The 22,355-nt window shown below is 42.7% G+C and overlaps 1 protein-coding gene across 5 annotated transcripts in view; it reads right to left on the bottom strand.

Moving 5' to 3' along the window:
* The window catches only part of MDM1 (Mdm1 nuclear protein), a 30,906-nt gene extending 8,781 nt beyond the window's left edge, over positions 1 to 22,125 (bottom strand). For 2 of the 5 annotated variants that reach the window (XM_030548781.1, XM_030548784.1), the window contains exons 1-10: positions 22,003 to 22,124; positions 19,490 to 19,604; positions 17,041 to 17,414; positions 16,468 to 16,602; positions 14,851 to 15,030; positions 11,810 to 11,949; positions 9,867 to 9,966; positions 2,752 to 2,790; positions 2,188 to 2,363; positions 210 to 494 (exon numbers count right to left, since the gene is read on the bottom strand). In XM_030548781.1, the coding sequence (XP_030404641.1) occupies positions 210 to 494; positions 2,188 to 2,363; positions 2,752 to 2,790; positions 9,867 to 9,966; positions 11,810 to 11,949; positions 14,851 to 15,030; positions 16,468 to 16,602; positions 17,041 to 17,414; positions 19,490 to 19,604; positions 22,003 to 22,020 (1,562 nt within the window). In that variant the 5' untranslated portion in view covers positions 22,021 to 22,124. Of the gene's footprint in view, positions 1 to 209; positions 495 to 2,187; positions 2,364 to 2,751; positions 2,791 to 9,866; positions 9,967 to 11,809; positions 11,950 to 14,850; positions 15,031 to 16,467; positions 16,603 to 17,040; positions 17,415 to 19,489; positions 19,605 to 22,002 lie in introns of all 5 variants that reach the window. The other 3 variants (XM_030548782.1, XM_030548783.1, XM_030548785.1) reach the window with 3 other exon arrangements.
* Between the last annotated feature and the right edge of the window lie 230 nt (positions 22,126 to 22,355).

Below are 22,355 nucleotides of genomic sequence, written 5' to 3'. Positions count from 1 at the left end.
CTGAAGGGAATTGGTGTAAGAAACAAATCCTCTCTTATTTTGAAATTTAAGACACTTGTTGCTAATTATTAACATACAGACTCTTGCCAAACTAGTGCCCTAGCTGATTACCTGTTAAGTGCACTAGCGTGTAAAGTTTAGTTTATTTTTAAATCACCCCATAAAGCATGGAAAAGTAAGAAGACAGACAATGAAATTTTAAAATGTACCCTTTTATTTTGTTGTCCACAGTAGGATTCTTATCATTTTCTTCCAATTTCTGAGCCTTTGCTGACTCCTGTTTATTTTCTTTTTCTTCATCTTCCTCTAATCCTGGTGGCTGATTTTCCACTTGTTCAGTACTGTCTTGTTCACCCCAAACTAGACGTCTTCTGACTGGTACAGTGGAGGCATCTGACATGCCTAACTTCTCTGTATTGTTCTGTTGGGACTGTTCTATTGAGTCAGGTTGTAGCAGCACGTTTTGGCTTGCAGACATCTGTTTCTCAGGAGCTCTATAAAACAAAGCAAACAATGTTTCACTCACCAAATATTCACTTGGTTTTTTTTTCCAATTTACTACGTATGTATGTGTCTCCATAAAATGCATATATCCAATTCAAGAACATGTCAGAAATTAAGGGTTTAGTTATTAAAATGAATACAGATTAATCAGTCATTTTCAAAAAAGGAGCTTACAGGAGACTTCTAAGTCCATACTTCAGCACCTACTTGATTTTCAGACATGCTGAGCACCTAGTGGACCTCAGTCAATGGGAATTGTTTGATGCTGAACACTTTTGAAAATTAGGCTGGTGTTAAACAGACTTTAGAGCCTATCTTATGGCTCCATCTTTTGAAAATCTTGGTCTTTAAATTGTTCACAGAAGTCAGGCATTTGTGCATGCAAATGAGACTAGTGTATAAGAATCCATTTTGCACAAAAACCAGCCAGTTTTGAAAATCTGGCCTTGTATTTGACATCAGACATTATGATGTAATAAACACTCTTAAGTTTCATCTTGCTTTTATTATAGCTACAATTACACAAATAGATCAAATATTCTCCCTCCTCCCTAGCCCCCTGCCTCTAAGACACTGCCTGGGAAAAAGAGGGTTGTATATATAGTATCCCACACAATGTTTTGAACGATCAGATTTAAGGTGAGGTGACCAAACTGTTTTTTTGGTTTAGGAATAATTAGCTATACAACATTATTAATAAAAAACTCTAAAACTTATTAGCAATAAATGACAGATTTAGTATCTGCTCCATCCATCTTTATGGCCTCCAAAGGGCAGAAGCAAAAAACCAAGAATACATAATTGCTTTTTCTTGATTTTAGAAACAGAAGTGCAGTGGGACTAGATCTGCTAATCACAAGCCTATTGATTTGTTTCTACAAAAACACCAACACAACTGTATGTAGGCAGGCATGACAAAATTTACATAATGTAGGGTTGTGATGGAGTGGGAGTAGCCTAAAGCTAACTCACCACTCTGTAAACTTCCCTGCATTTACTAAATTAGGAGATAATTAATTAAGGACTGGGTGATTAATCAGTTAACAAGAGGATTCAGTTCATCAGATGGGGATGGTTAAAAGGGAGTCAGGAAAAGAGAGGGGAAAGGAAGGGCAAAGCAGCCCAGGATCTCAGAGACAGATCTCTCCCTCCACCCCCAGCTTGTACTTAGAGAGAAGGGTAAAGCTTGGGGAATGTCTTAAGATGCAGACACACAACTGCACATGACAAACATAGGTGCTGGAAGTAGGGATGCTGCCGCACCCCCTGGCTCGACATGGTTTCCATTATATACAAGATTTACGGTTTGGTTCAATGGCTCTCAGCACCCCCACTATACAAATTATTCCAGCATCCCTGATGACAAATAAAACACTGGTGGATCTATATGGTAGTGTGTGAGGACTGCTTTTCAAGTGAGAATCAGGCTGCGGGGGAGTGTATCCTACCTTGTTCCTTCAGTAAATGTAGTCAAATTTCATATTTGGGTTCTCAACACATTACAATAAAATTTGAGTAGAAAAGTATGTATGTGACTTTCCATCTGCTTTAAAAACATTTATGCAAAGTCTAGTAAACACTAGGGATCTTAAAGTTGTGTTAAATCTCAATTTAATTTTTTAAAAGTTTGGTTTTTAAAGCTACAATTTTACATTCCCTTCACATCCAGAATAAGCACCTTACCCAGCTAGATCTAGCGCTCTGATGGTGTTACTAATGGTTTCTTCGGAACTGGAATTTGAGGACACATCCCAAAGTCTGTTGTTATCTGAAAGAATCTGATTCAGATGATACCGAGAGAAGTGGGTTCCCTGTACTCGTTGCCTGTAAGCCTCCGCTTTCTCTCGAAGTTCCTTCACCTGCATATACAGATGTCACAGGGTACATTTGTTTGCTATTTTAAAATTCAGTGAAGTTATTGTGAAGTATTATTTGAGCTAGCTAATGCTAATTACAGTAGAAAGGCATGTTACACACAGTACAGGACCAGTCACAGCAAAAATACTGCCAGGTGCAATAAAAGCAACAAAACAAAAAGTTAAGCCAAACTAGCAAATGTATTTATTTAGAAAGCATGTGTTTGAGCAGCCAAGCTATTGCATAGTTACCGATCACTTATTCAATAAGCATGAAAAAAATTATGCAGCATCTATGAACAAGTTTAGTGCTGGATTCTATTTCTTCGTCAATGTTCAGAAATCATGAAATTGTTCCAAGCATTAAAACAAGAACTTAGGTGCAACCAACCTCCATAAACCACATGAAATTTAGGATGTTTTGAGAATCCTATGGGGAGGAATACAGAAACAGTCTTAATATTTCTTTTCTATGACATCGCATTTTAACATAACTACTCAGTGAACCATTATAAAGCTGTCACTGTAGTGCTATGCTGCCTCCTAGAGACTAGATACAAAAATGTTGTAATCTGTTATGTTTTAGCAATACTTTGCATTTCTTGCAGTGATACATTTAAGCATCTGAGCCTAACAGAACACTTTTAAATCTGTAACTTCTGAATACTTCAAGGTGGATGTTTAAGACAATGGACTTTCTCATATGTATAAAGTTAAGCATATGCAAATGTGTTTGCAGGATGAAGACCTTGGACTGTGAGTTCTGTAACACTGCAATAGTCACTTGCTATATGTTTGTACAGAGCCTAGTACAATGGGGAACTGATTTTGCACGGGGCCTCTAGATGCTTCTATAATATCAATATTAATAGCTACAGCATTCATGCTAAGACACCCGTCACTGTAACATCTAGGCATGAGATCGAAAACATACATTTTAAGAAGAGTAAGAAATTATTTTTGGTCTTAATTAAAATATAAACATTTTAACCCCTTAATTTTAGTCACGATAATGCCATAATTTTATTGCTAAAATATTTTCACAAAATTAAGAAATTAGATTAGGAGAGCTCCCACATCACACACACAGTCTTGTCCTCCACCCAAATACTGTTTGCTAATTAAAAAAACCTTGCTTATATTTTTATATTCTTAAGAATTAAACAAGATCCCTCACCAGCAATATTATTTCTATATTGATACTGGCTCATGAAAAAGGTTAATGGAAATGCAGTAGGACAGGGGTCCCCCATCTAAGTGTGCCCACGTACTGGCCAGAGAACGAGCATCCGCCGAAATGCCGCTGACAAGCAGCGTCATCCAGAGGCGTCGCTGCCGAAATACTACTGATTTTCGGTGGTATTTTGGCAGTGACGCCTATTGATGTTGCCACTTGTCAGCAGCATTTTGGCGGATGCTTGTCCACCGGCATGGCCCTCTGTGGCTCGTTGTCTCCAGACGAAAAAGGTTGGGGACCACTCCAGTATGATAATATAACGGCTGAGAGCAGGTATGCTTTTGTATTAAATCTCAACTAGTTTATTTTATTTACTCTTCAATCATATGTTAGATTTCTCTGTTAATCTGCTGGAAGAATTATACTAAGGCGCCCAATTCTGCCTTCTGTTGTACCCATGTAATCACAGTGAAGTCAACTGCACAGAGGAGTGAAAATTCACTGGGATTGCATCGCTGTAACTGCAGACTTTGGCTCCCTGGGCCTCTCAGTTTAAAAAAAACCCAAACTATTCTTTGAGAATTTGTCACTTAAGACTACAGAATGCTTGATAATATAATGAAATTTGTAAGATTATTCAGTTTAAACAGAGGGATGAAAATTAATGATAGTTGATAGACTGAACTAGAACAGTCAGAATATAAATTCAGAGCAATAGGACTCTGCAGGGGGAGAAAAGGCATACTGAGAATGCTCTGCCTCCAGTGAATTGTGAAGTACAAAGAACAACCAAGCTCTTTCAATGACCCAGGAGGTAGCATTATCCCAGCAGGACACAGACCCTAGACAGTCCTACTGTGATTATGAATTACCTCACATTAATTTTTTTAAGGGATGATTCAAAGTGATTTCTATTCTACTGCTGAAAAATAACCCTTACTAATACATATTAGAACAGTTTCCTGGAAGCAATCATTATAGCTAAAGTTATACTGAGATTTTCGTTACAACCCTTGTTTTCGCATGCTTTAGAACCTCTCTTTTGGGGCTGAAATTGTTTGTGTGGTCTCAGCTCATAGGGGAACGCTTTTGCAAAATTAGAGAACAGTTTCAGGTGTTTAAGATACTAAAGACTGAAAAAGGGTTTTGTTTATGGGAGTGAAGGGTGTGATGATGTGTGACCCCCAACTGACGTGTGTGCTGGCAAGGACCCCGTAGTGTAGCTACGGTTACAGTAACTCCTCATTTAATGTTGTAGTTATGTTCCTGAAAAATGCGACTTTAAGCAAAAGGCGTGACTCAAGCTGTTGTTTGGGCAGCTGCATCTTTAAATTGTGCCCCTCCCCCACTATCAGCAGGTAGAGATCCTCTCTCAGGCATCAGAGAGTGTTTCCATTAGCACAGGGGTGGGCAAAATTTTTGGGCAGAGAGCACCTCTGGGTTGGGAAATAGTATTCAGGGCTAGGGCAGGGGGTTGGGGTGCGAGAGGGAGGGAGGGAGTGCACGGTGTGGGAGAGAGGTGCAGTGTGCAGGAAGGGGCTCAGGGCAAAGGATCGGGGCATTGGAGAGGTGAGAGGTGTATGAAGGGACTTAGGGAAGGGGACTGGGGTGCACGGGGGTGCACAGTGCATCAGGGGGCTCAGGGCATGGGGTTGGGGTGCACAGGGGTGCAGGGTGCAGCAGGGGGCTCAGGGCATGGGGCTGGGGTGCACGAGGGGTGCAGGATGCAGCAGGGGCTCATGGCATGGGGCTGGGGTGCACAGGGGTGCTGGGTGCAGCAGGGAGCTCAGGGAAAGGATTTGAGGTGCAGAAGGGTACAAGCTGCAGGCAGGGGGCTTAGGGCAGGGAGTTGGGGGCAGGGAACAGGAGGGGTTCAGGCTCCGGCCCCACTTACCTCAAGTGGCTCTGGGGTTGCAGTGGTGCACACCGGGGCCAGGGCAGGCTGCCTGCATGCCTGCCCTGGCCCTGGCCCCATACCATTCCATGAAGCACTGCAGCCCCTGGGGAAGTGGGGGCGGAGGGCTCTGCGTGCACTGCCCTTGCCGTGCCTCTAAGTACCTCCTCCAAAGCTCTCACTGGCTGGGGTTCCCCATTCCCGGCCAATGGGAGCTGCGGGGGCAGTGCCTGGAGGCAAGGGCAATGCATGGAGCCCTCTGCCCACCCCTGCCCAGGGGCCACAGGGACATGGTGCCAGCAGCGCCGCAGGTTGTAGTTTGCCCACCCCTGCATTAGCAGCACTTCCATCCCCGGTGAGAGCAGCGCTCTAGGGCAGTTATCCGGCAGTGCAGCTCTCTCCGGTTTGACAATGGGTCTTGTGGGAAGGGGGGGAGATCGCGGGGCATCCTGGGTCCCTGCACAGCCTGCTCTCCCCAAACACCGATAAGCTCCATTAGCTCAGCCTTGCTCCAAGCAGAGGATCGTTTGCTCTGTGGAGCAAGCATTGTCACCTGGTCAGATAAGTGAGCACTTGCCAAGAAAACAGGAAGGGGAGTTTCAAAGTTCCATGGGCTTTACTTGGGGAGGGGTGGATGTCTGTTTACCTGGCATCAGAGCAGCAGAGCTGCTGGTCAGAATGGTCACCTAGCACCGTGGGATATCCTCCGGAGGCTAAAAGCTGTATAAACAGGAAGAATGTGTCTTCACTTGCACATCACTGCTAAAGCATCATCAGTAAGAGCCATATGTCTCTTGTGGAGGTGGTTTTCTTTTTGCGGTGAAATTTCTGAGTTTCACTGCAAAAGGTCATTGGCAAGTATAGACGCTCCCATGGTTTTTGTGCAAAAAAGGGACTTTTTTCCCAAGTGTATATATGCCCTCAGGGTGAACTCTGGTAAATTTATTAGCATGCATGTAGGTTCTTTTATTTTTAATATATTTTCTCTGTACTGTTTTTAACCTTCAGAATAAAGTAGGCTTGCATAGGAAGTACTGTGTGGTACCTTATAACTGTACCAATTATACCTATTAACCATCTCTGAAGAGAAAGCAAGCATGTGTCCTTGAGCAACGGTCTGTGCTGGGGATTATACAGTGAAGGCAGAGAATTGTGTACGCTGGAAATACCTCTGTCGGGAGGGAGGGAGATGCAGGTCTCCACCGAGAAAGGCAACAACTGGGGATCTGCAAGCCTGAGAGTGGCTGCCCTTGCTGGGGAAATACAGGTGCAGTTGCCATGACTATACCTGTAAAAATGCAGTTTTGTCACTATATTCTGCGTCCGCTCTAGGAGCACGTTGCCAGAATAGAATACTGATATAGCTATATGGGTAAAACCTTCAGAGTTTAGACCTGACCAAGGGACTGGGAATGGGGATAGAACACTCAAGAAAATAAATACAGGCATGACTGGCACAGTTTTGTTACACGTTTTAAACTGGAGGTAGAGGTAAAGAGGAATGGCAGGAATGCAGGAATCACTAAGGATAAAAAGATTGGAAAATGAAGGAAGGGGAATTGGGACAGTCACAACTCATCACCTATCTAGCTATGATCATCAGCAAGCAATGTTTTGCAGATGTCAGAGCAGAGGCCAGTCTTAAGGAGAGATTTGATAGTGTTAAGATAGTAGTTGTGTAGATCTTTTCATGGAACTTTGCCCCATGTATCCGAGATGGCATGGAGAAAGCAGGATTGTGGTTGAGGGGAGAAGCTGACAGGGCGGACATTAAAAGATAGCAGTGTTGGCAAAGTGACGGTGGTGGATAACAGTGTGATAAGTTAAAAGATCAGCTAGGCAGAAGAGGGCTAAGTTGTGAAGGGCCAAAGCACATTTGTGTCACTTTTTTTAGTGGCTTTTTGGGGGGAAAGGGGGGGTAATTGTTTTTGTTTTTTTTATTTAACTGATCGTAGTTTCACTTTTTCTTCCAGTTAGGGATTTATACTTGTCTCACTGTTTTGCAGAAACCTATTTCTCAAATGGTGGAATGCTTTTAAATTGCAAATGTATCTGAAATATTTTATTCAGTTCTATTTATTGTCACATAAGGCCTGGACGATCAGGCCCTAACTCAAGAAAAACTAGTGGAGGAGCAAGGATCAGGTCCATAAGAGTTTTTAACTTGTTTTAAATTAGCTCCTCTAGGAGTTAATTTAGCCCTTCTTGTACCTTTTCTCCTGGAGCGTGGTAAATTCCCAGCTTTAACTTACTTTTCAGCCTTTACTACTTCAACTCATTTTTAATTAATTAAAAGGTATAGTTAAAATGACTGCAAGCCTCCCAAGTGAAACTACTTCAGAGACTAAGGGTTATACTGTATTCTCATTTCATTGTGTGGGGATATTAGTCAGACACAGTAGCAGTAATAAATGCCATATGGTTAAACCCCTCAAAGCAAGATGAGAACATCCCTCCAGGATAGCGGTGTTGGAACACATTTTCTAGTGGGGATGCTGAAAGCCACTGAACCGAACTGTAAACCATGTATATGATGGAAACCACTTCAAGCCAGGGGATGCTGTTGCACCCCTGCTCTAAAAGCTATTTACTGCTCTATGTCTACATGCAGAGCTAGTCTGATATGCTCACAGGCGAAGTGTAAATCAGAATCTGAATGGCAGAGCCCAGTCAAGGAAGATCAAAAGGGAAAGTTAATTTTTGAAGTATACACTATAAAAATATATTGTCATAAGAAAAAGAGAATCTGGGGAGAGAAGAGTGTGCATGTGTGTGTGTATATATAAACATGAGATTAGGAAAATACAGACATTCCATTTTAGTTAATAATATTTTAGTATTAAAAGTTACCAGTTTTTTCAGCCATCCAACCCAAATTCTTTAGTTAGTAAGCTCTTAGGAAAAAAATTCCACCACTTTTGTTTTGAATACTTCATCATGGAACTGCTTCATTCATTCTGATGTGACTTTCAACCAGCTTTCTTTATGACTGCCCATAAACAAAAAAATCTTCCTGGGAATGCCAGTCTCAAGTGGAAACACAGGTCTCTTGTCCTAGAGCAGTGTTTCCCAAACTTGGGATGCTGCTTGTGCAGGGAAAGCCTGTGGCGGGGAGGGCCGGTTTGTTTACCTGCCCCGTCCACAGGTCCAGCCGATCGCGGCTCTCACTGGCCGCAGTTCGCTGCTCCAGGCCAATGGGAGCTGCTGGAAGCAGCGCAGGCCAAGGGACGAACTGACCGCCGCTTCTGGCAACGCCTATTGGCCTGGAGCGGCGAACCGCGGGCAATGGGAGCCACGATCCGCCGGACTTGTGGACGGGGTAGTAAATAAACCGGCCCAGCCCACCAGGGGCTTTCCCTACATAAGCGGTGTCCCAAGTTTGGGAAACACTGCCCTAGAGTGTGGGAATCTGCTCATTTCTCTTACTCTCTAATGAAAGGCCACACATATTTACCTCCTACAACTCTCCACCTGACCCCAATAAGGATCACTATTGTCTGATAAGGCACAAAGTAGTTCTCCATTAACAGCATCTTCATCCATGACTTTGATATGTACTGCATGACTAGACTAAATAGTAGGAAAAAAGATTCTTGCAGATAATCATTTTATTTCCTTCCCCTCACCCACTCCATACCAGTTTGGGTCATCTTGCAGCCACATACTGTCTCAAACGCCCTCCCTCCACAATATCTCAAATCTTACAGACATGGGAAGTCGTCATCTGACAAAATGGTATTTCACTTTAAAAGCAAAGGGTTTCCATAACACTTGCAATCAAAGTGTGCTCAATAACTTTGAAATTCCTAAAATTTTAATTGTACTAAGCTGAGGTTTAATACATACCAAAAGTAAAAAATACTGTTTGTTTTTAATCCCTTAGGTCCTCGTGAGTTTGGTTTCACAGTAATTATTATGAGGTTCAGTTGTTCTAAAATTTTACAATGACATCTCAACAAACTACAAAATTAGTTCCCTATACAATACTATATACACATTTAGGCAAAATGTACTTTTATCTCAACAAAGAAAACTAAACTTGCTTGGTATAGTAAGTAACGCAAGGGGTGGGAGTACAATACCTTTTCACTCCCTCTGCATTAGTTTCTCTGGACAATGAATCTGCAAAAACTCAGAATGAGAGGCCTTTCCCACAGACCACGTCAATTACATTTCCATTCTGGTCTGGTCATAGCTAGTTGGAACCTACCTTCTCAGCATGTCCCTGGCAGAGAAGGCCATTGTGGAGTCACAATGCCTGCCCCATAGACCATACAAGGATATTGCAAAGATTTGAGAGAATGGAATACCTTGGGGTTGGTCCCTCTACAAAGGGGATGAATCCTGAATTCCCTCAATTGGAGATGAGGACCCTCAGGACATTGCTCACTGGGGCCCTAAAAGAATGCTTAGAAAATTTTATATGGCTACTCACTTGATCTGGTATGTTTCTCCTGATACGTGACCAAGCTCCATCTTTGTATAAATATTGAGCTGGGGACAAAAATTTTGATCTATATTCAGTGTTCACCTTCCTAGAACATTAAGAGATGGGGGGAAAACAGTAAAAGTTGATTTTTTTATCATCTATGAGACTAAAAACAAATGTTATAATTACATTAATATAATTATAAGTGCTTTTGCAGGGTAAAAGCTGCATGACAATTAAAAATGAATTCCAAAGCCAAAACTTTGAAAAATGTGTGCCTCAAGTTAGGCTCATTCATATTTAGGCACCTAAAAAAGTAATGGGATTTTCAAAAGAGCTCAGCACTTACTAAAATTAATTAGTTTTCACACACTTCCCCTTATGCAAAATATATATACATATAAGCACATACAGAAATTAGCTCTGAGCACTTCAATCATCCTCTTTTAATCTTGGCCCAAAATACAACTAACTTCATTTTCAGCACAAACTTGAAATAACCCTTTTGTCCAACACCTCTTCAGGAATACAGACTATAAAAGGCAAAAGTTAATAAGTAAAATTAACCCAGTATATATTAATATGGAGGAAAATTCATAGTTGGCATCTGTCCTAATTTTTGGTCAAACTGAGTCCTGTTTTCCCTCCCCTGAAACTGACACAACTTGGTCCTTTATGTTCTATTTATGGTGGTGTGAATGAACCAGTTCAAAAGGCAACACTGCAGTGCATCCACACTAGTCATTCCGTTTCAGGAGTATATATTGCAAAGCACTGATGCATATCAGATGTAGATTCTTTCTGTGAGTGTTTGCATCTTTTCACAATTTCGGTTTGCTCTAGTAACTGCTTTGAATGTTTCTATCCTGAACAAATAGCCACTGCAGGATCATGAAGGGCAGAGGCTACAACCTTACAAAAGCAGATACCATGACAGAGGATCAACAGCCTTCCCTCAAAAGCCACTGGCAACGTGACTCTGAGCCTGAAGGCCAAAACACTGATGAGCAAAGAATTAAGGAGCCTAATCTCATTTTATTTTCATTTATTTTTCCATGAATAAATGCATCTGCTGCCTTTGTGTTTTTTCGTGGTTTGTAGCAAAACAAACTTATCTTCCAAGGTCCAGAGACAGGAGTGGTCTAGGCCTGGACAGAAGACACTGAGCTACCCCCATCCCAGTAAAACCTTAAAAAAGACAAGTGGGTAAAGGAGAACAATGGGGAGGCACATGGATTTACCAGAGAATGAAGGTGGTAGGGGTGGATTGTACATTTTTGATTAATGTACATTTTCTGGGGGTTTCTTTTTCCTTTTCAGATCTCAAAAGCATAGGAGCTGCTGCTTTAAAAAAAAAAAAAAGGTGTATGGACTGCCAAGGCAATCCTGGCAATGTAAGAAATGCTGAGAGGCAGAAGGCGTATGCAATACTCATAGCACCATCTGACTAACTCAGTTTTCTCCATGTTTTTCAGGTGACTCTGGCTCAGGAAAGTTTTCATGTTAAGCTTGTGTGCCTTCCTATGCTGAGGTGTGGTGGGGACTGGGCAGAGCAAAGAACAACCTCAGAGCCAGCATGCGAACAGTAAGTGAGCAGCTTGACAGGTGATTGAGTTAGCAGTCTACATTTTTAAAGCAGTCACTGAAAGATAAGCAGCTGCAATAAGGGACTGGACTGGGAGAACTAACCGAACTCTTGCGTTTGTTTCCAGCACTGCAGTGATCCAGAGTAAGCTGGTGGAGGATGCTGCAGTGTTTTGGTTTATACACAGAAAGCACAATCACAATGCTGGCATGAAGTTGAAAAAAAGAGGTATGTGAATATGAGGTGTTATACAGATATGCTAAGGTAATGCACTTGATTTCAAGGTCAAAATGACGAATGCCCACCATCCCTCACAATATTAGGGTGCTGAATACCTTAGTTCGGTATTCCTATATATACATACCCAAGACTTGTATGTAAAGAGAGGGGCTTTTGAGTAATGTGTTGCTTATTTTTTTGTTTAGGTGGTTTCTGTTCTGTTTCTGATTTCCCTTGTTTTGGTGAATCTCCCGCTGGCTTTAGGAATGTTTCTTTCCTTTCATTCTAAGGCAAAGACAATTTTAGAAATACCACATTAGCTAACAAACTAAACAAACTCTACAAACGTAAATTCTATGTGACACTAGCCTTTTACTTTAACATTTTAAAAAGACAGAATCATAGAAATATAGGGCTGGAAGGAACCTCAAGAAGTCATCAAGTCCTGCCCCCAGTGCTGAGGCAGGACCAAGTAACCCTAAAACCATCCCTGACAGTTGTTTGTCCAACCTGTTTTTAAAAATCTCCAATGATGCAAATTCCACAACTTCTCTTGGAAGCCTATTCCAGAACTTAACTACCCTTATAGTTAGGAAGTTTTTTCTAATATCAAACCTAAATATCCCTTGCTGCAAATTAAGCCCATTACATCATGTCCTACCTTCAGTGGACATGGAGAACAATTGATCACAGTTCTTTTTATAACACCCCTTAATATATTTGATGACTGTTCTCAGGTCCCTGCTCAGCCTCCTTTCTCACGACTAAACATGTCCAGTTTTTTTAACCTTTCTTCACAGGTCAGGTTTTCGAAATCTTTTCTCATTTTTATTGCTCTTCTCTGGACCATCTCCAATTTGTCCACACCTTTCTTAAAGTGTGTAGCTCAAAACTGGATACAATCTCCAGTTGAGACTTCGCCAATGCTCAGTAAAGTGGAACAATTACGTCCTGTGTTTTACATATGACACATCTGTTAATATGTCCCAGAATCATATAGCCTTTTTTGCCACTGCATCACATTGTTGGCTTATATTCATCTTAAAATCCACTATAATTCCCAATCCTTTTCTGCAGTACTACTGGCTAGCCAGCTATTCAGTGCACACTAGGGAACTTTTAGTGTACACCAGCAGGGTCCACATGGCCAGTTAGTGCACACTAGCATGTTGCGCACTAACATACATGTAGACAAGCTCTCATACATATATTTAATGCAAAAACTCTACAAGAAAGCAACATTAAGTTTGTTTATTTTGAAAAAATCTCAAAGCCTGGAAATACCAATATTCAGGTTCCTACTGCAACGTTCACTCAGCCACATCATATATCCTATATACTTTATGGAATACATTTAACTACACATTTAATAAGAAACCAGAGGAATAAAATAATACTAAACCTATGCAAGGTGGCTAAGTTAATACTGCTATATAAATCTTAACTTTGCATTTCTGACATTTAAAAAAAAAGTTGTTGATGTTGCATTGAAGTGGGGGGAATTTTTGCATTTCTTTTATTATTTTGTGAGAAAGCCCCTGAAAGTGACCTGAGAAGAATTTTAGGATTTTTTAGAAAACTGGGCTTGTGCCCTTTTTTGCTGCCTTGTGATTTACAAAAAGGTTTGAGGGTTTTTCCCCTGTTCAAATTTTTCATTTTTCTTGCTTGTTTTTTACCTGAAAACACAGCTTTGTCATATGTGGTTGTCTGATTTTGCTGAAGGCCCTCAGATGTATATTGCGAGAGCACACTATAATTGAAGGGGCAGGAGTGATGAATCTTAGAAACACACTGTTCTCCCCAATATATATTCATCATTCAAGATAAATATGTATTAAAAAAAAGTTTCAGACAGTGTTACTCCTTCATTTGCTCGTCTGTCTCTTCTCTTGTAATGTTATAATTTTACTTAATTCTCCAGTTCCCTTCCAGGGTACAGTGACCTGTATTTCCAATGTTTAAAAATAAGCAGAAAACTTAAACCAAACCCCCACTTTTCAGACTTTCTTCATACTTGCTAGAGAAGCAAAAGAGAGGAGACAAGCTGGTTTATCAAGAAACAGATATGACGGACTGAACAGAGTCCCATCCATACCTCATTGCTGGCTTTAAAATGGGGTAAAACAGTGAGCAACATACTAAAAAATCTTGTTTATCCTACTACTGTGCAAAGTATGTATTCTGAACCTGAGGTTACTTTCCTCTGATACTTCAAGGTTCTTCAGCTGGACAGAATACCACTGTTCCAGTGGATCTGAATTTAATGAAAAGACTATCATTATGTTCCCTGAAGGCTGTGTCCACACTGATTTTCTAAACATTTTCCACTACTAGTATAATTGGTTCAGCTCTGCTACTGGGGAAAAGCCCCTGTCACCACTGGTGTTTTTACCATAGTGTATTCTAAACCAACTCAATCAAGATGAATTGGTACCAAACCTGGCATCAACAACCCACAGCTTCTCTAAACTTCAAGCGCACTGGTGGTAGTGCAGCTGAACTGGCAATAGCAATGGTAAGAAATCTTTGGCAAAATAGCTTAGTGTATATAAGACCTGAAAGGCAGCTGACTGCTGTCTGGGCTTTACAAAACGCATCCTAATGTTTGAACTAGACACTGGAATCTATCAATTTAAAAAGTGAGTTGAATAAAAATTATAATCCCGGCACCCTTTTTTTTTTTTTTAAATGTAACTATAGTCTGAAAATTGACTGTAAAATTGGTACCTTTACACACACTGGATTTATTCCTTGTACATGCTCAAATGCATAGCTTTGGGCTTTTGTGATTACAAAAAAATTATTGCTTGTTACTCCTCTTAGACTTAAACAACCAACACACTCAACAGAAAGTTAACTGAATTCTACTCCTTCTTGAGCATAACTTGGCTGGCAGAATCCTTATTGATGGCAGCAGTACATAGAAATGAAAGAATCACAGAGCCAAGCTAAGGATTTGGGTTGGCAGTTACCAAAAAGAAAAATCTTTTCACTTGTAAACTGAACGTACTTGACACAGAAATCACAGAGACGCAACCATGGAGCCCCACAATGTTATTTTTAGACTCTCTTTTTAGAGCAAAGCCATTCCCAATGGACTGCAATGTCAAATGTAATAATTATAGAACCTAACAGAAAAAAACACTAAAAATATACTACTGAAATACCATTCAAAGATGTATATACCTTTCTTTCAGGGGAGATATTTACTGGTGCACATTCAGGAAATTCTCTCTTTTCCAAATCACATCTCAGTTTCGGTCCCACTGCTGGAGGAGAAACTTTGAAACTTCTCTCATATTCAGTTTCAGGGATAATTGAGGAAGACTTAAACGGGGGAATGGATTTACTTGTATTGTGAATAACCTTTGAATTTAAAAAACAAAAAAAGTTAATTTGCTAATCTTAAGGTCAAATTTTCAAAATCAGTTACCTTAGTGACTCCTCCAATATGCACACAGAGAAGCAAAGGGTGAACAAATACTGCATGTGGCAAAGTTACCTATTACATTTATAGGATAAATGGGGAAATGACTTAATTTCAGTAATTATTTTTAAGTTTATTTCTTAGCATGGATATAATTCAGATAAATCTCTAAGTCTAGATCCAACTACTTTTCCTTATTTGTGACTTTAAAAAAAAAAGCACATTTTCTTTGGTTGGGGACGAAGGTGGTTGACAAATCTTTGCAATTCACCTTTAGATTTATATTCCAAGATCACAAATTTTTTAAATAATGTACAATAAAACCTACATTACACCTTGTCAGTAAACACTGATGGACTCTTTCATGGTTTAAAATAAGGCTCTTACTGCACAGTAATTTGATCCGTTCCCTTTTCTGCAATTAATTCTGTGTTATAAACTAAGAGGAAGAATTTGCTTGACTATTACAACTGATCAGATTTGATCTTCCCACAGACTATTGGGACTTAAAGGACACGCCATATGCCACAGAGATGAAATCTTCCTCAGCTTTGCTATATGAGCTTGGATTAGACCAATTATCTTGAGGTCAAGATAATTTGGGTATTCTTAATATACCTGTTCAAAGATCAGATATCTCTACTACTGTAATATTCAGATGTACTTTTCGTTAGGTTGTTTATAGATATAGGTCAGAAAGTCAAGACACAATAGTCTCTTAATAACACTAGAATCTCATGATAAAAATTCAATCTTAAAACCTGATACTGCTAACACTTTACATGTGTATAACTTCACTATTCTGAGCAGTCCCATTGATCTCAAATTTGTAGTAAACAGTAGTAAATTTAAGCACATTTGTAAGCATTTGCAGGATAAGAGCCCTTATGCTGTATGTTTTTGGAGTAAACTGTGCAAAAAAAAAACCCCAAAAAACTTACTGCTTCAGACTTCCTGTTCTTTGATATGGAAAAGCAGTTTTAATGAGCACCAATTAGGAGAGCATCATACAGATTAGTAATAGAATCTCAATGAAAAGGAGCTTTCTGTGAAGTCTTTCATCATTTAAACAATGTGATATTACAACACCTACCTATTATTGAACTGATCCTGCAGACCCACCCTACACAAGCAAAATTCCCACTAAAGTACATGAAATTGCAATGGGAGTTTTGCTTGCACAGGGGAATGCAGAATCAGATCCTTTTATAATGGATCATATGTGAATTAATGTGCTTTTATATATTAGAAAACAAAAGTAGCACTGTACCACATACATACCAGTCTACCACAACAAAATATAAGGAAATTATGGTAATTAAATGACTTTCTTGACTGATAAACTAAATTATATATTTCAGATTCTTTAAAATTACCTGGTCAGCAGCAAGAATTGGAGAGTTTTTTGGGGGGGATTTCCATAAAAACTGCCTTTGATATTCCGAATTTCTGGGGAAACTATCTGAAGGTGAAATATTCATGCCTGATTTCTTTTGCAGGACTCTTTGAAACTGTCAATAAATCAGAAAAATCTCCATTTATTGTTCTCCTCTACTTTCTGTTGCTGGAATTTCCTTTTAACTAAACTGTTATAATCTTTAGATCAGGCCAATTAACTCAATGAAAGATATGCTATCTCATTCTCGACAACATCTTTGAAGACTACAAATTATGGACTAAATTCTATTCACTTCAAATAAATGGCAAAACTTGGACTTAAGTGGAATCAGAATCTGGTCCTAACAAACAGTTCTTCCAACATAATGGAGTCTTAACATAGATTAACGTCAAAATACAGAGAGTTGCATAGAGACAAAGTTATAACAAAAATAAGAAACAGTTTTAAGCATGAAAGCTTGTTTAACTGTATTTAATTTACTGTAATAGTCATATTATTAACTTCAACCATATACTATAAGAAAGGGAAAAAGGTTTTCAAATGATCCTACCCCATTATCCATTTTTTCTAAGTGCTTTTTGGGAGGTACAAATACTGCTTTTTGATTCACTGGAGTTGGGGGTGACAACTTCTTCCTACTGTTTTCTGCAAGGGTGATGGCTGATTCAATTCTAGAATCTGCAGAGTGGGGCCGAATTTTTTTAGGAAGCCTGGGTGCTTCAGGTGTTTCAATGTTTTCCAGATTTCTATCATTGCTGTGGTTATTTGTGTGTGACTCTGCAGGCCCAGCGCCTTCAATTTCTGGAGCGTCATCCAAATATCCCTCCAAATCGCTGTCCCCTCTCCATTCAAAGGACTCTGAAATCTGTGGGTTGAAGTAAGGCACCCTTCTCTTGGAAATGAAGTTTGGCTCTCTTGTGATTCCTACAAAACATGCATTAAGCTTGAGCATAATAAAATACGTCTATTAGAATTTAAAGACACTGGAACACAAGATCAGAATGTTAACATACTGAGATGAGAATATGAATATATAATGCTAGACTGATTTTTAATAAATTTTGTATATCTTTGAGCAAAGACAATTTACAAACTACGGGTCTGTGAAATGTTGAATTCTTACATACATGCCGAGTGCCTTTAATTCCCAGCTGAGTGGGTGCTTAGCCTGTCACACGATCAAGCCGTATAAGCCAAATTCTACCTCTTTTGCAACTTTCAATGTAGTCAATGGAAGACAGTGTGCATAGCTGAGGGCAGAAATTTAACCCGCAGCCACTAAGAAGATTAATTGGACTAAAATTATCAAATCATCAACTTGCACTGGCCAATCGTGGTATGGAACTTCCTGAACTACTTATGCATGTTGCATAGGTGCACTGCTGAATAAGTTTTCACCTTACAGTCACTGGAGAAAAGTGACCTGTTACCATATGTGTAATAACATTCTGCACAGACACCTGCACAGATTCCTTCTTTTAAAAAACAAAATCTTCTAGAGTAGCTTTTAAAATATCTTAACACCTTTAATACATTACACAATATTTTTGAAGCTTCGGAAACATCTTTTCGTATTTACACAAAAAAGAGACACTGATTATCTGAGATGGTTTTAAACAATAAAAAAATAGCTGTCTTATGTAAGATAATAAGAACAAAATTACTATGTCATTTTAAGAGGAAAATAGGTGGTTGAACATATAGTAGTTAAATAAAGTCTACTGCTGGAGAGTATTAAACAACTAACAAAGGACTCTATTTTGCTGAGATGAATAGTTGCAGAGTACATAAACTAATCTATGGGGAACTAGGATGCAGCTGGAAAGAGAATAAACTGTCTTTCAGGCAGAAGGTAACATATAAAATGTCAGATGCATAGAATGTTTGGGCTACAAAGCAAATAAATGCCATTAGTAGTAATGTAACCTTTGAAAGAACACTGGGAATATGGCAGAATGAAATTTTCAGCACTGAAGCAGACCTATCTGTATGTTTGGGTAATTGTTATGAGTAATTCTTAAATTGCCACAATCTGTTAAGAGAAACTATTAAGTATGCATTTCAAGAGAAAGAGCCAAAAGTGAGCCAAACACTAGCAGTCTGTGGAGACACCAATCTGTGTCTGTGAGTAGTGTTCCAAGGATGTGTGTGATTAAATGTGACCAGAAAAAGAGGTGGACATATAAAATGGAAGCAAAGGCCTGGGAGACATAACCTAAGCACAACAAAAGCTATGAAAACAGATGGCTTTTTTGCCAACCCACATGATTTTGAGTCTTGTGATATTTGATGCTTAGCTTAAATCTCTAGCTCCCAGAGGCATGTGATTAGATGAGAATCTTAGTTTAAAGTTTCTAACCCTCATGGTTATGGAAAAAAGCTTGAAAATGTGACAAGTTTACAAAGGCTCAGATCAGAAGGCAATAAAAATTACCCAATTTTTTTAATTGAGATTTTAGCCAAATCTGTGACTGCGGGGCTAAGATATGATTTTTGAATGTTTGGTGTTAGCAATACTGGATTCAAATCAAAGGGAATGCTCATAGCTTTCTTGGAAATCCTTTGAGAGAGTTGTTGTCTCTGGCCACTTGAAGACCACGTTGGTTTGTGAGAAAATCAGCAGAGATTACATAGTTCCGACTTCTTATTGTGTGTCCTGGGACACACACACACACACAGAGAAAACTCTGATGGCCATTTTGGTATATATATTAGCATTTCTTCTTTTTGATCAGAGTTCTGCCTGCACAGATTCTTCTCCCCATACAGCAATACTGCCTAACTATTTCATCATAACTACTACATCCACCCTGTACCCCTGCAATACAACCCATCTTGTGCTAACTCTGTGCCTATGTTTAGGGCTTGACATACACCATTAAATTACGTACATTTCTGGCTTTAGATAAATAATGTAAACTAGAAGTTCAACCTCTGCAAAACCTGGACTCTGTGCAAAGATGATGTATGAGTTATAGCAGTTATTTCTAATAGCTTACCTAGTTGATCAGATCGAAGTCCAGCCCTTGAGGATTTTTGCTCTTGTGAAGGGTTACAAAACTCTGACAGATCTGACTTTTTCCATTTGAAGTTCCTCTTATATTCACTCAATCCCTACAGCAAATGGACATATATTGTGAGCGGTGCCATTTTTCCACCTAGCTCCCAACAGCTCTCCCAGCACTTAAATATCCATAGGCACATTGTAAAGCATAATCAGTGAGATAAGCAGATAGGTAACTCTGCTTCTAAAACAATATTGATTAAAGTAAGCAAGAAGTTTTTGTTCTGTTTTCTGACAGTAATGTCAGAAACAGTGCAAATATAGAACCATTTCACATGTCAAGGATACCACCTAGAATATGCATACTATTTTAAGTTTTAACCATGTTTTTACAAATAAATACTATGGTTCCAGTTCATCTCAAACTTGTTCCTTGGATCGTACTTGTCTGAATCAATCTTCTTTGGAGCAAGAACCTTATTTTTCTACATATTCTGCCGAACACCTCGTACATCTCTTGTACTACATAAATAAGAACAGAGTGCTATGTTCCCTTAGTTCATCTCAGTTAAGAGACCCGCTACTGGATGAGTGTCCATAAGCCACCTACATCTTGTGCTAGCCTGGCGCCACACAGTTCTTGTACCAGCATGCAACCTCCATCCTGTACTCTAGGTCAGTACCCCAGTGCCCACACAAACAAGACTATGCTAGTGCAGTACCCACACAGGTCCTGCACCATCCCTCTTTCCTGTACCAGCCCAGTGCCCACACAGGTTCTGCACCATCCCCCACCCCTCATCCCATGCCTGCCCAGTGCCCGAACGAGTCCTGCACCATCCCCCCATCCCATTACTGCCCAGTGCCCGCACAGGTCCTGCACCATCCCCTCATCCCGTGCCAGCCCAGTGCCCGCACGAGTCCTGCACCATTCCCCCATCCCATGCCAGCCCAGTGCCAGCACGAGTCCTGCACCATTCCCCCATCCCATGCCAGCCCAGTGCCCGCACAGGTCCTGCACCATCCCCTCATCCCATGCCAGCCCAGTGCCAGCACGAGTCCTGCACCATTCCCCCATCCCATGCCAGCCCAGTGCCCGCACGGGTCCTGCACCATCCCCCCATCCCATGCCAGCCCAGTGCCCGCACGGGCCCTGCACCATCCCCCCATCCCATGCCAGCCCAGTGCCCGCACGGGTCCTGCACCATCCCCCCATCCCATGCCAGCCCAGTGCCCGCCCGGGTCCTGCACCATCCCCTCATCCCATGCCAGCCCAGTGCCCGCACGAGTCCTGCACCATCCCCCCATCCCATGCCTGCCCAGTACCCGCACGAGTCCTGCCCCATCCCCCCCATCCCATGCCTGCCCAGTACCCGCACGAGTCCTGCACCATCCTCCCATCCCGTGCCAGCCCAGTGCCCGCACGAGTCCTGCACCATCCCCCCATCCCGTGCCAGCCCAGTGCCCGCACGAGTCCTGCACCATCCCCCCATCCCGTGCCAGCCCAGTACCCGCACGAGTCCTGCACCATCCCCCCGTCCCGTGCCAGCCCAGTGCCCGCACGAGTCCTGCACCATCCCCCCGTCCCGTGCCAGCCCAGTGCCCGCACGGGTCCTGCACCATCCCCCCGTCCCGTGCCAGCCCAGTGCCCGCACGGGTCCTGCACCATCCCCCCGTCCCGTGCCAGCCCAGTGCCCGCACGGGTCCTGCACCATCCCGTGCCTGCCCAGTGCCCTCACGAGTCCTGCACCATCCCCCCATCCCGTGCCAGCCCAGTGCCCGCACGAGTCCTGCACCATTACCCATCCCGTGCCTGCCCAGTGCCCGCACGGGTCCTGCACCATCCCCCCATCCCGTGCCAGCCCAGTACCCGCACGAGTCCTGCACCATCCCCCCATCCCGTGCCAGCCCAGTGCCCGCACGAGTCCTGCACGATCCCCCCATTCCGTGCCAGCCCAGTACCCGCACGGGTCCTGCACCATCCTCCCATCTCGTGCCTGCCCAGTGCCCGCACGGGTCCTGCACCATCCCCCCATCTCGTGCCTGCCCAGTGCCCGCACGGGTCCTGCACCATCCCCCCATCTCGTGCCAGCCCAGTACCCGCACGGGTCCTGCACCATCCCCCCATCCCCTGCCAGCCCAGCGCCCGCACGGGTCCTGCACCATCCCCCCATCCCGTGCCAGCCCAGTGCCCGCACGAGTCCTGCACCATCCCCCCATCCCGTGCCAGCCCAGTGCCCGCACGGGTCCTGCACCATCCCCCCATCCCGTGCCAGCCCAGGGCCGCACAGGACCAGTACCGAGGCTGACCCCACTCCACGCAGCTCATCACCCGCCCTGTGCCCGCTTGGTTCGCACAGCGCCGGTGCCCAGCGCGGCTCAGCCCGCAAGTCGGGGCGGAGGGACCAGGCCGGACTGAGACTAAGGCGGGTCAAATCCGGAGGTTGCGCCCAGGGCTCGCCCCGCTACTGCAGCGGCCCAGGGGAGCCAGGCTGCGACCGCGCTCACCTTGAAGCGCACGGGCATGGCGGCGGCGGCGGCGGCGGGGCCCTGGCCGTTGCGGGGCCGCTCCCGGCAGGCGGCTGTAAACACTCCCGTTTCCCGGGCGAAGCCCCCGGCCTGGCTTCCCTCTCCCGGCGCCTGCGCGGGGAGCCGCCCAATCAGACGCGGCAGCCGGCTCCCCCCTGAGGGGGCGGGACAGGGGAGCCGCTGGGGGCGGCGGGGAGGGAGAGGCTTCCCCGCGCCTCGGCTGCCGGGCATCTGTCGCGGTCCTGCCCGTCCGCGCCCCGGCTGAGCCTGCTGGGGGCCGCCCCGAGCCATCGCCCAGAGCCCCGGCCCCGCTCGCCGGGCTGCTCCCGGGG

This window comes from Gopherus evgoodei, chromosome 1 (genome assembly GCF_007399415.2).
Source record: "Gopherus evgoodei ecotype Sinaloan lineage chromosome 1, rGopEvg1_v1.p, whole genome shotgun sequence".
Taxonomy (NCBI): Eukaryota; Metazoa; Chordata; order Testudines; family Testudinidae; genus Gopherus; species Gopherus evgoodei.
This window is presented reverse-complemented; position numbering and strand designations above follow the sequence as displayed.